The 13,129-nt window shown below is 48.1% G+C and overlaps 1 protein-coding gene across 18 annotated transcripts in view; it reads left to right on the top strand.

Annotated features, from left to right (window-relative positions):
• The window catches only part of Camk2g (calcium/calmodulin dependent protein kinase II gamma), a 61,867-nt gene that overhangs the window by 35,359 nt on the left and 13,379 nt on the right, over nucleotides 1-13,129 (top strand). For 5 of the 18 annotated variants that reach the window (XM_052733539.1, XM_052733542.1, XM_052733546.1 and 2 more), the window contains exons 13-15: nucleotides 2,233-2,298; nucleotides 4,272-4,315; nucleotides 12,750-12,782. In XM_052733539.1, coding sequence (XP_052589499.1) covers nucleotides 2,233-2,298; nucleotides 4,272-4,315; nucleotides 12,750-12,782 — 143 coding nt within the window. The remainder of the gene's footprint in view (nucleotides 1-2,232; nucleotides 2,299-4,271; nucleotides 4,316-12,749; nucleotides 12,783-13,129) is intronic. The other 13 variants (XM_052733549.1, XM_052733543.1, XM_052733553.1 and 10 more) reach the window with 3 other exon arrangements.

The following is a 13,129-nucleotide window of genomic DNA, read 5'->3' as shown; positions in this document are numbered from 1 at the left end:
TTACCCACTTTCTTCCAATGTGGAGGGAAGGGCTTTTCTGAGGCACCAGTTTATGAAGTCTGTTTCTTCAGTCCAGAGTAGCCTGCCAGCTTCCCATGTACCTTATCCCCATGTGTTTGTAGTTCTCCGAAGACTCTACAGTGCTTTGAGGTTTTAGCCAGTCTTGGGTGCTGGAGAATGCACTTGGAGGAAAGAGAAAGATGAGATACAGTGTATCTTCTCAGTTGCACCCACCTAAGGGCATCTCTTACTTCATCGTGCCTAATAGAAATTATCTCAGATGTTTAAACCTCTCACATTGACTGAGGCTTACAATAGCCTCTTGACACCACCTATGAAGGTGAAGGAAGAGAGACCAGTATTGGGGAGGCCAAGGGACTCACTTAATTTGCATGAGGAGTTGGGAGAGTTGGTCAGTCATATGTAAATCACACTTGACATTTCTTTTTAAGATGCAAGACATTCCAGTCCCCTCCACCCCATTCTCACCTCACCTTCATCGTTTGCCCTCAGTTGGGAGCACAGTGGCTTTTCTGTGAGGAAAAGATTAATGTCAAGACTTAACTGAAGACAGAGAGGTCTCTCCCCAGCTTGCTTTTGCCCTTGGTTTTCCCTTCCTCTAACCCCCAGCCTTGCTGTTTTGGTTCAAGACCCCCTTTCTCATCCTTCTAACAAGACTCCTTCCCTTGCTTTCCTCCTGCACCGCCATGGAGAGGGGCTTGTGAGGGGGTGCCTGCCACCCACCAGTTACAGTAGGTGGCCATTCTGGGCAGGGCCTCTGTCTTTGAGTTCAGGTCCCACTAAACCTGATCTGGGTCCCTGGAGAGCTTTGGCTTGGAGGAGGCTTCAGGCAGGAGGGCTAGGGTTCCATAAACGCTTGCCCGTGGACCACAGGGTTCCAGGCTGTCAGGACCTGATGACCCTGGTTTGGAGGTGTATTCCTATGTTGAGTGCACACTAGAAGGTCACGGTCTCCTCCAGGAAGGGAACAGGAGCGTGTGACTTGTTCTCTCCCACAGAGATAGGTTGTAGCCCCCCACAGTGCTCCTTATCTTGTAAGTACTTTCAACTTTAGTGTCTTGATTTAAGAGCCTTCGCAGAGGACACTCAAGGGCATTGCTATGCTGCCCATAGAGTGCTGGTATTTCCTCTCTCCTCTGAGTCAAAGGGAGGTGAAGACAGACTGCTGCCTCTTGTGTACTCAGGCCAGTCAGAAGCAAGTGCCCTGGCCTATGGTCTTGGGCTGCATGGCAGCCGCCCCCTCCATTTCAGGAAATAGTGTCCTGGTTTCAGGCAGTCAGGTTCTGTTAGGAAAGAGCATTGACTCATCCTTCAAGAGCCCTCTGGTCTTTGAGATCACTTTATCCTCTCTCAGAAGGGACTGCAAAAACAAAACAATGCTGCAGGCATTCCATGGTGGCTTCCTCTGCCCCGAATTCGGGACAGACGAGGACAGAGCCACAGACGCATCTGCAGAAAGACTTGTACGGGTGTAAGGAAGGATAGTCACCCATTTCTTTAGGCACAAGCTAGACTCTTTTCCCCAGCTGATCATGGGGTACAGTAGTAGTCGGACAGATGTTGACGTCTAACTTGGACGGCCTTGGTTTGTTTCTGGGGCTCCTTCCTTGGGCATCTTCATCCTCAGTGCACAGTGAAATGCAGACTGAGAAAAGCTACCTCTCCTTGCTGACTCCTTACAGGGAGGAAGATCTGTGTCTGAGGGAGATGCTGGGGCTTATCCATAAAGGTAGCTGCCCAAGGGCCACGTGGGAGCCTTCCATGCCCCGGTCCCTCTCTGTTATTTGGAGTGTGGTGAGGGACATGCTCTGTGCTCCAGGCACTCTAGTAACAGGCTCATTTAAACCAGAGCTTGGTTTCCTCCGAAAAGGTACCTGCCTCCCACCAGGTCAGGCTTTTACCCTTGGACTCTTAACTTGAAGTGACCATGGGACGAGCAGTGGAGCCATTGCCATGAAGTAGAGGCATGGTCTTCAGCCTGTCCAAGCCTCACAGGCCCCCAGACTGCCGTAGGGCTGGCTGCTCCTGCCTCCTCAGCCTGCCCCCTGGTGCCTCCTCTACCCCAGCTCGGCTGGCTTGGCCATGCCACCCGGGCCTTGCTGTGCGTGGGCGGCCAGCGATTTCTACGCCTCATGCTGGGGCATGCTCGCTGCTGACTGGCCCCCGTGGCTTTGCGGCAGCTCTGTGCACTGAGAGACTGTATCCCCTCAGTTGGCAGGCAGAGCTCCGCCCCCGCCTCGCCTGCCGCGAGCGCCGCCGCCGGCCTGGCCGGGCAAGGTACGTGGCATGAGTCCTCCCTGACCTGACCGCCTGCCTTGGCTCCCTGCCACCCCAGCAGTAGGGCCAGCATGCCAGGCCCACTCACCAGGGAGGCGAGTCCCATGCTTGCGGGCTGAGATGGGCATGCCATACGGACCACCTAACTTGGCATCTGCAAGCACATTGATGTTATGAAGGCCCCTAACCAGCCATGCATGCTGGGCGCTTGCCAACTCTCAGGAGGCCATAGCCTGGGGACTTGGAGTTGGGCAGTAGGAGCCTTTCCTCCAGACGGCCAAAGAGCTTGACCAGCAAATAACCCTGGGCATGGCCTGGAGCTGTCTAGTGCTAAGACTAGGCTCTTGCAGCACTATTTAAGACCCCTTAAGAGAAAAAAACCTCAAAATTGTGAAGCCTGGAGTTTACAGACTTCCTGGTCTAAAAGGCTGTGGAGTACAGAATCCTCAGGGTCAGCCATCCCTTGACTTGACTCTTAGCCCCATCATATAGTGAGCAAATCATGTCAGCTCTCCAACCCCCAATTCCCTCATCGCTGTAATGGTAATAGCAAGTAGAACAGAGATACTTAGGAACATGTATGTTGTAGGTTCTCAACTGACTATACAGGACCACCAGCCACCTGGGAGCTCATAAAACAAAATCCTGATGCCAAGGTTCCACACCAGACAAAACAGGATTCTTAGTGGATGGGATAAGTATAAGTGTTTTTTTAAAAGTTTCCACGGGATTCCAGTAGGCATACTGAGTTGAGAACCAGTATGTGACACTAGGTGGTCTAAACATACTAAACACCCATCCACTTGCCCAAACACAGCATGGCGGGAGGTAGAGATAAAGGCCAGTGTTCGGAGAAGCAGAATGTTGTGTTGAAGCTATGTTCTTTCTCTCACTGGAGAAGGATAGAGCATAGCTCAGTAGGAATGGCCACCTGAAGAACAGAGGACAGAGGCAATAGTCACAGGGATGGTCATGATCGATGGTTCTTACATGCCAGGCACTCTGCTAAGCTGTTTTTTGGCATGGTTCTGTTGTATCCCCACCACTGCCCTGTGACCTCGGGGCTGTGTCATCCCATTTTGTAAATAAAGAATTGGAGACTCAAAGTGGTTAAATAACCCACTCGTGGGTCAGTCACAAAACACAGTGAGCAAGTGGTTAGAGCCGGGATAGAAATCCAGAGCAGTCCAGGTGAGTCAGAGAGTTGGGCTGGTTCTCTATCCCTGTGCCTCCCAGAACTCTCCCTCCCTGTGGTCTGCTGCCTTCCTATGACGTGTGGCCTTCTGGTCACCATCTGCCTGGTGAAGGTCATTAGCCTTGAACATAACCCTATGGCTGGCTGGAATCTGTTTGGCAGCCCATAATTTTAGCCAGTCCTTGTGCTCATGGATCCAGAGAATGGGAAAGGGTGATGGCTAGAACCCAGTTACCTGGTGAGGTCCTGCCCAGTGAAGGCTTCAGCCCCTTGGCAAAACCCTCCTGTAGGTGGTCCTGGTTTCTGTGTCTGTGACTGTCTGTCCTCACGTCTGGTCTCCTTCGTGAACTGTGGCATTATTTTCTTGAGAAAACTCCGGAGATGTCTTGCATCCTTCCATCGAGAGGACTTCCATGGTGTCTAGAAATGGAGCCCTCAACCGTTTCACGTTGGCACTCTGTTTCCAGGCCTGGGTAGAAGCTGTCGAGGACAGTACTCCCAGTGCCCCAGGAAACTCTAGTACCGAATGTGGTTTCTCTTCCTAAGCACAGGGTGTCTGCTTCCACTGAGCCCTCATCCATGGCAAAGAAGTCCTAGAGTGCCATGGCTCTGAAACCCTCGAGAGGCCCTTCCTGCAGAGGAGCTACCGGAATGCCTTTTTTCAGGAGCTGTGGGGGCTCCTGGCCCCTTGTTAGCTCAGCAGTTTCTCGAAGATCTGGCGGCCAGGTTGAAGAGAGGATGTGATGCCCAGACATGACTTGCCTCTTTGTTTTCACAGCTGCCAAAAGCCTATTGAATAAGAAGTCAGATGGCGGCGTCAAGGTAGGTACTTCTCCAGTCCTCTCACCCGAGACTGGCTTCTCTCCCAGCGGTGGCGGAGGGATTCTGGGCATCTGGTTCTCCCTTTCCCTAGGAACCTTGTCCTTGCTGTTTGGTTTTAAGCCTGTGTGCTCGAAACGGCAGGTTCCGCTGGCCTGCGAGGGAAGAGGGGAGTGGGCTTCCTGACCTTACGGAGCTGGGAAGATACTGGGGGAATGATCCTAGAGTCCGACTTCTCCCCCAGCCTCATCTCCAGCGCTGGACTCCAGGATTCTCGTTTGTTTGGGCCATTTGGTTAAGCTTGTCCCTTTTGCCCAACCTCTTTTACTCAAAACAAACCAGTGTTCCGTAGTAACTCAGGCAGGCTACCTACCGTCCTGGGAACCCGAAGCCATGACTACCCCTCTGGTGTTTTTCTGTAAAAACCACCTTCAGATCCCAGGTCAGATGCCACTGACTGAGAGTCTCAAGCTTCTCTAAGTGAAGGGACAGTGGTGTGTCACAGCTCATTTCCGTCTGGTAAAGGGGTTTTTCCTGTGTGAGTCAGGGAACGAGAGGGCCCGGAGTAGTGACTTGGCTAAAGTGAAGAGACGTGGCTGCAGATGCTCACAGGCTACAGGGTGCAAAGATACATGGAGGCAGTGAGTGTCCTGGGGCTGGGATCCTGGGTAGGAGTTCATCCTGTCTTGAGACCCACCAGCTGACACATTAGAGACTTTCAAACCAAGAAATTAACTAAACCGTAACCTCTAACGAAAGCATAAACCGGGTCTTTTCCCTGGAGCGTCTGCCCACCGTTTAGCTGTGTACGTGTGCCCCTTCCCCTCCCCTGCTCCTTTCTTGTTCTCTCGTCCGCTGCATGTTCGCTTCTGTGTCTTCTTCCTGCCACTAGGAGGGGAGCTCAGGTGCCACTCACACCTGCTCACGTGAGCTGTGGCTTAGGGGTAGCCCCGGTTCTCGGCATGAGCAAGAGGAGCAAGCCAAACAGGAGAGAGGCTCTTAACAAGGTGGCCCAGGCCAGAATCTCTGGGGCAAGCCTAAGGGGCAGAAGAAGAAGGTGTGTAAGGTGTGGGGCTGGAGACAGGAGAACAGCTTTCTTTTTTTTTCACTGTCACACTTGAGTGCATTTTCTTTACAATGAGACAGGGTTACTTCTATAATCTAAAAACAAAGTGCATGTGTATGAGTTGTCACACATATTGATGTTTTTGTCCCTCTAGGACACAAGATACATGGTAGAAAGATATATGGTGGCACATACTGTTATTCTAGTACTTGGGAGGCTGAAATATAATTATAGTGAGAGTGAGGCCAGCTTGAAATAACATAAAAGCCTCATCTCAAACAAATTTTTTTCCAGGCAGTGGTGGCGCACGCCTTTAATCCCAGCACTTGGGAGGCAGAGCCAGGCTCTGTGAGTTCGAGGACAGCCCAGGCTACAGAGTGAGATCCAGGACAGGCACCAAAACAACACAGAGACACCCTGTCTCGTAAAAAGAACAACAACAAAAATTTAACAGAGAAAGGGAATGAGAAGGGAGAAAAAGCCGTCAAAATGATGACTAGTGCTCTAGGGTAGGGCTGTATAGCTTCGTGATGGAGAACGGCAGGGCCTGTGGTTTATTCCTTGGCACTGCAGGAACCAAAACAGCCACATTAATCCAACTGAGCAATAGAATTGAAAGTTTGTATGTTAGACTATGGAAAATACTGTATGCCTGAATAGAGACGATAAGAAAGATTTGAAGGGTTAGGGGGTACCCTTGATATTCATGAGGCCCTAGGTTCAGTCCCTATAACAAGGAAAATGGATATGTCTGAGTGTCCGTGGGTGAATGGAAGAGGTGTCAGGATGTGTTATAATCTGGAGATAAAGGTTCAGAGTAAAAGATGGTCAGAAATATCAAGGGGAAGTATTCAGAATTATTGACCAGTAGGATGGCACAGATTGTAACTAGTCAGAATAGAGGTTACCTGAAGTCATGGTCTAGCTATGCCCACAACCCAGGGAATACCTGCTGTTAGAGGTGTGCCCAGAAAGGCTCGCACTGGGTGTGGTTGGTTTTAGAAGAATCTACGGGCTGGGCATTGGGGTGCATTCTTGTAAACTGCACTGTGGAGGCAGTAATAGGAAGGTCAAAAGTTCAAGTATAGCCTGTGCCACATAGCACAACACTGTTCCCCCACCCCACCACCCAAAAAAGGAAAGAGAATTAGCTGGGCATGTGGTAGGCACTTTTCATCTCAGTACTCAGAGGCAGAGGCAGGAGATCCAGGACAGGGCTACACAGAGAAACCCTGTCTCAAAACAAAAACAAACAAAAGAGGCAGAAGCTAGTAGATCTCTGTGAGTTCAAAGCTAGCTTACTTACCTACACAGTGAGTTCTGAGCCAGCCAGGGCTGTGGAGAGACCTTGTCTCAGAAAAAAGAGGAAAAAAAATTATCAAACAATGTCAAGGTTTCCAGCCTCGACTATTGAACAAAGTAGTTATGAATAAAATGTCTGTTGAGGTGGGAGGAGTTTTGTTTTGATCCTGTTGAGATTAAGGGACAGGTGGCTGATGGAGATGTTTTTAGTGGCTCTGGGAACCACGTGGTACAACCCAGGGATGCGTCCATCCTTAGCCTTGAACTCTCGATTCTCCTGCCTCTCCCTCCCAAGTGCTGGGATTATAGGTACATGCCATCATGTCCATCTTTGTGAACTGAGTTTCTGACAGAATCAAAACGTTGGAGATAATGGTTTCAAAGGTGACTCTAGTATAACCATATAACACCAGCCAAAGAAGATAATTATATACAGATTCCAGAGCCAGGGGTGTGTCTCAGTGGTAGAGCACTTCCTTAGCATATACGAGGTTCGGTGTTTGCTTCTCTGCACACGAAAAGACACACCAACCGGAAATACTGATTTGGGCTGGAGAGATAGCTCAGTGGTTATGAGCACTTTTTGCTCTTGCAGAGGACCTGGGTTCAGTTCCCAGCACCCATATGGCAGCTCACAACTCTCTGTAAACTCCATTTCCAGAGGACCCAATGACCTTTTCTGGCCTCTGTGGGCACTGCATACACATGGCACACAGACACACACAAAGGCAACATACCTATATACATAGAATAGGAATAAATAGATCTTTTTTCTTAAAGGTTTATTTATTATGTATACAGTGTTCTGCCTGCAGGCCAGAAGAGGCACCAGATCTTATTATAGGTGGTTGTGAGTCACCATGTAGGTGCTGGAAATGGATCTCAGAACCTCTGGAAGAGCAGCCAGTGTTCTTAACCTCTGAACCATCTCTCCAGCTCCCTTAAATAAATCTTTTTAAAATCAGTTTCAGAATGTAGCCTGGAAGTTAGCTCTTTTTATTTGTTTGTTTTGAGACACGTTTTCTCTGCATTGCCCTGGCTGTCCTAGAGCTTGTTCTACAGACCAGGCTGGCCTTGAACTCACAGAGATCCACCTGCCTCTGCCTCCCGAGTGCTGGGATTAAAGGCATGCGCCACCACTGCCCGGCTGAACTATTGAATTTTGATGCATTCTTTCTCCCATAAGTCTAAAGCTGTGAAAACTTAAGGACATAATAAAAGGGAAAATGGGAGTCGTGTTACTAAGGCGAAGGAAATGGGAAGGAACAGGTGCTGGAGAAGGAGTGTACAGCGGTACTAGGCCCTGCTGGGGTGCTGAGGAGGAGGCTGCACAGAGCTGCTGGGCAAATGGGAATGTGTGGAGAACCTAGCCCTGTCGGATGTCTGACTCCGATATAAACTTGGTAAACGAGTTTAATGCTATGCTTTTTTATTTTTTCTGCTGAGAAAAAGGTTTCGTTCACTATTGTGATGGGGTAAGAGGTCAAGAAGTAAGTGTTTAAAAAAGGGATGACCAGAGTAAACAGACCAACCAACCGCTGTTGAGAATATAGGTCAGCCATAGATAGGCTGCTTGCCTGGTGCCCAGTCCTTAGCACTGGCAGGTGGCAAGAGACGCGGGTGGCACCGCAGATTGTCTAGAAAAACATTTACAGTAGGTGTGGTGACAGGGGATCCTTTTGTTAGAGAGTTTAACAATAGAACCCCAGAAAGATCATCTAAGAAGATCCATTGATCATCTGAAGATGAGAAAGGATCAGGATGGCAACTTTTAGCCTTATTGCTATCAATGAAATACAGATTGGACAATGAGCCTGATCTACAGTGAGTTCCAGGACAGCCAGGACTACACAGAGAACCCGTGTGTGTGTGTGTGTGTGTGTGTGTGTGTGTGTGTGTGTGTGTGTGTGTGTGTGTGTGTGCGCGCGCGTTGTTGGTGGAGGGGATATGTCATTTTTAGTCTTAAGTTCAAGATGGTAGTATTAACCAGTGTCAAAGTCATACAGATGTTCCTACCTTTGCTTCTGGGCATTTTCTTCTAAGAAATCTAGAGAAATACAAAATAGGAAAAACTAAAAACAGAAAGATGTTTTATATGACATTATGTGCAAAGATTCAAAAGCCAGCCGGAGGTAAATGGTCAAATAACAATGAGAAATCCATTGACTCGGCCATTAGAAAGTTATCATCTTGGGCTGGAGAGCTGGTGCAGAAGTTAGGAGCACTTGCTGCTCTTGCCGAACTTTAGTCCCCAGCACCCTCCTCTGCTGCCTTCGAGCAGCCCATAACTCCGCTCCAGGGGAGTTCCTCCTCTGGCCTCTTCAGGCAGATGTGGAACTAGAGTAGCCAGTTAAGAATTGTCATGTTGGTACTGGGAATTGAACCCAGGTCCTCTACAAAGAATCAAGTCATCTGTTTAGGCATCTCTCCAGCCCCTAAGATGTATTTTTTTAAAATACCACAGAACTGTAGAGTCTTAGTCTACATACAATATAGAGACAGAAAAGCAACAAAAGAAAACACACTGAAGTATTTAATCCCAGCTTCACTAAGTGATGGGAAATCTGGTAACATTGGAGTTCTAAACATTATTCTGTTATTGTGGTTTTTCTCTACTTCCCAAACTTTTTACCTGGACCATGCATTAATATTAATCAGCAAATCAAATTATTCTCTAATAAAAACAAAACTAGTGGACAAATTTGTGCATGCTGTGCTCAGAGCACCTGGAGGCAGGAGGGTCGGCAGCATAGTGAGTTCAAGGCCTCAAAGGTAAATCATTTTTAAATTCACAATACTAATTTTACCCAGGCGGCGGTGGTGGCACACGCCTTTAATCCCAGCACTCGGGAAGCAGAGGCAAAAGGATCTCTGTGAGTTTGAGGCCAGCCTGTTCTACAGAGTGAGTTCCAGGACAGCCAGGGCTAGACAGGGAACCCTGTCTCAAGAAGAAGGAAAAAAAAAAAAAAGGCACCAAAAACAACAAAACTTCTAATTTTAAACTTCTATGTAATGTGTAGCTTATAATAATATTTTAATTGCATATGAAAAACTATAAGAGCAATGGGAATTTGGGCAAAATTCACTCAATTTCCCCTTTATTTTTCAAATTGTTTATAATGCAATTGTCTTTTTTATTCAGTAACATATAAATGGTCAGTTGTGTGATTGAAAGAAAAGTCAAGAAGACAAAATGTGGGACATGTGACCTTTGTAAGCCTATAAAGTCACCCAGAAGGTCCTGAGCTTTCAGTGTTCAGATTCTTCTAGAATCTGTCTTCCCTTTCCAATGCTCTGTTCCCTGATTTCTTCTGCTGACTGCTCACAGAAAGACACCATTCCCTTGTCCGATGTTTCTGCAGGATGTTGGAGACAGCTAGCGTTGGTTTGAGTGGTACTGTGTCCCATGTTTGTGAGACGGAGAACTTGAGGTTCTGTTTAGGCTTCTTTGACGTTCCTGACCCAGGATCTGTGGGAAAGCGACAGTTTTAAGACTTTTAAGACAGTTTCTCTGGGTAGCCTTGGCTGTCCTGGAACTCCACTCTAGACCAGGCCGGCCTCGAACTCACAGAGATCCTCCTGCCTCTGCCTCCTGGGTGCTGGGATCACCACCACCTTGCTGAGCTCCACTTCTGAAGGAGTGACTGAGGGGACCGCACACACTCAAATCCTTTGAGGCCTCTGAGCAGCTTGGCCATCCAGGTGTTTTTGTTTTTGTTATTAAATAAAAAGAAGAAAAAGCAAAGGTTACAATTAAGTACCTTTTGAGCAATTGCTTTGAGTCTGCCAAAGAGGCCTGACCCCTTCAATTGTGTAAAATTTCAAATTTATGTACAGTTTTCAAATAGAAGTCAGACATGGTCCGTTAAAAGGGACCTGGCATTTAAACAGTGGTGCGGTGTTCTGGTTGAGAAGAGAAGCCCGGCTGTGGGTGGCTGAGGGCAAAGCCCTGAAAAGATGGACAGAGAAACTGAACGGCACGGGCACTGGGAAACAGCCTCGGAGGAGAAAGGATGATTGGTTTGCCTGTAGGGACTGTTCAGGACAAGCAGAGCGTCCAGGAGAAAAGCTGGGAACACATTTCCCAGGAGGTAGAAGCAGCCGCTGAGAGGTTTCCTTCTGAATGCGTGGTTCAGGTAAAATGGCTGCAGTGGCCTTGTACCACCAGCCACCGAAAATCCCCAGAAGCAAGATCAGGCCTGGACTGATTGCCTGACCCCCTCTCAGAGTTGACATTAGACGCGAGCTCTGCTTTAGCTTGGGGGAAAGCCACCTTCAGCAAACCTGGTCAGCCCGGCGCATATTGATCTAATGTCAACGGTCAGGCTTTTGTTAAGACACTCTGGAACTTACAAAGGCAGGTAAGACAATGGCCTCTCCTTCAGAGCATCAGTAGTAGCTAAGTGTAGTGACTCACTCTGGAATCCCAGTACTTGGGAGACTGAGGCTAGAGGAAGGCCAGAGAGTGGGCTACAGTGAGAACCTGTCCGAAGGGGGGGGAAAATCATGAGAAAAGGACCAAGTATGAATACTATTTGGGTAAAAGGAAAAGATAGTTAAGTAGGAGATAAGTACTATGTGGATATCTAGATAGATGATGATGATAGATCCATATGTAAGGTGACTCCCTCCTTTTGAGGGATATGCAAGCTGCGCATGGTAACACACTTAGTAGGTGAAGGCAGGAGGGTCAGGAGTTCAAATGAATTCTTCTTGACTGTATGGCTTTGTCAAAGGCAGCCTGAACTCCTTGAAGCCCTGCTCTAAAACAACCAAAAAAGCTTATACAAGTCCAGTGTGGTGGCACATATCTGTGATCCAACTACTTAAGAGACTCAGGCAGGGGGATTGCAAGTTCAGGGCCAGCCTAGACTATATAGCAAGACCCTGTCTCAAAGCAGAATGAAAGACTAATGAAAAAGTAAACCTACCATGGGTTTTTCTTTTCCTTTAATGCATACCCAAATTATGGACAAATTTATTTTTAATGTTTTGCATATAAATTATGCATAGTAATGGGTTTCATTATGACATTTTCATACATGTACACATACTCCCACATACCCCATCATCCTCTGAAATATTCTTTTAAATATTAGCCCCCTTCTAGAAAACATCCCTTAAAGAAGAGTGTTGGTCCCCAGGGGACAAAAACCATTTCTCAGATATGTTTATTATGCCCAAAACAACCCTCAGTAAGTGGGATTGGATGCCGTTAAGTGAACGTACAAAAGTCAAGCAACAGACTTATTCCAGGGGGAGTTCTGTCTCCCAGTGAGCTAATTATAAAAGCCGTAATTACCCTTAACCTCGTAGTCTACACTGGTGTATTGTCAGCGTGCTGTTTGGTCTTAATTTGATGCTCTTATTTCACACAGAACCTGCGGTCTGAGCATCGAGTGGAAGTTAAGGAGTTAGTTTCGGCTTTCAGCACTCTCCTGGCTTCCATCTCTGTGTCTTTTTGATCACTGTACTCCTAATCACCAGCTCCCCTGGGCATCTATTGCTAGTAATTACAAAAAGCAATAGAACATGCAAGTCTTTTAAACTAGCCTGCCTATACTGACAAGGAATAGAGTGTCAAAATTTAAACGTAAGGTAGAGTCCACCGTCTATCCAAACAGCAGTCACAGCTTCACTGAGGTCCGAGTTCAGGAGTCACATAAGCTCTTGTTATTTATTGCTCTGGTAGCTCCTCACATTTCAGACAGACCTAGCTGTAGAGAATGTGAGCACCCCTGTTAGCGTGCTGGTCTAATCAACCCAAACCTGTGATTTTGCAGCAGTCAAATGTTACTGAACAAGACAGACTTCTCAGGGTACACTAAATTTCCTGTGTTTGTGAACCCGACAGAGTTCTTCTCCAGGGGCTGGAGGAGTGTATGTGCCTGTGCTCTGTGTACTGTTTTAACCCCTCCGATGCCGGACTCTGGGGTTCCTCCTCCTCCTCTTCCTCCTCTGTTCCCCTCCTGCAGAGCCCAGGCTGGCGCACTAACCTGCAGCGTCTCTGTACTTCTCTTCTTACCTCCTCTCTCCCCTTCTCTTTCCCTTTTGCTGTGGTGTGTCCAGAAAAGGAAGTCGAGTTCCAGCGTGCACCTAATGGTGAGCCTTGCCTGCCCACCCATCCGCCCACTCCATGCTGCTTGTGCCCGCCTGCCAGCCATGCAGACCATTCTGCCATGTGCGTGTGCGTCACTCATCCTCACTGCATGTCTGTGCTGTGTGGGCAGGTGTGGCCTGTCCTGCCAGGCGGGGGCCATTGCCCAAGGTCACCCAGTGGCCTTAAAAATGAGCATTGGAAGGTGTGGTATGGCACTCCTTGCTATGGAGGTTGGGTAGCCTCCAACCGTCCAGGGCGGGGAGTAAAGTCAGGAGGGGTTTCGGGAAAAGACAGCAAGCACAGGGAGAGACCCCCTCTTACCGTCACTAAGGAAGTAAGGCCTGTTCTC

This window comes from Peromyscus californicus, unplaced genomic scaffold (genome assembly GCF_007827085.1).
Source record: "Peromyscus californicus insignis strain IS unplaced genomic scaffold, ASM782708v3 Scaffold_12__1_contigs__length_115047231, whole genome shotgun sequence".
In the NCBI taxonomy this organism is placed as follows: Eukaryota; Metazoa; Chordata; class Mammalia; order Rodentia; family Cricetidae; genus Peromyscus; species Peromyscus californicus.
This window is presented reverse-complemented; position numbering and strand designations above follow the sequence as displayed.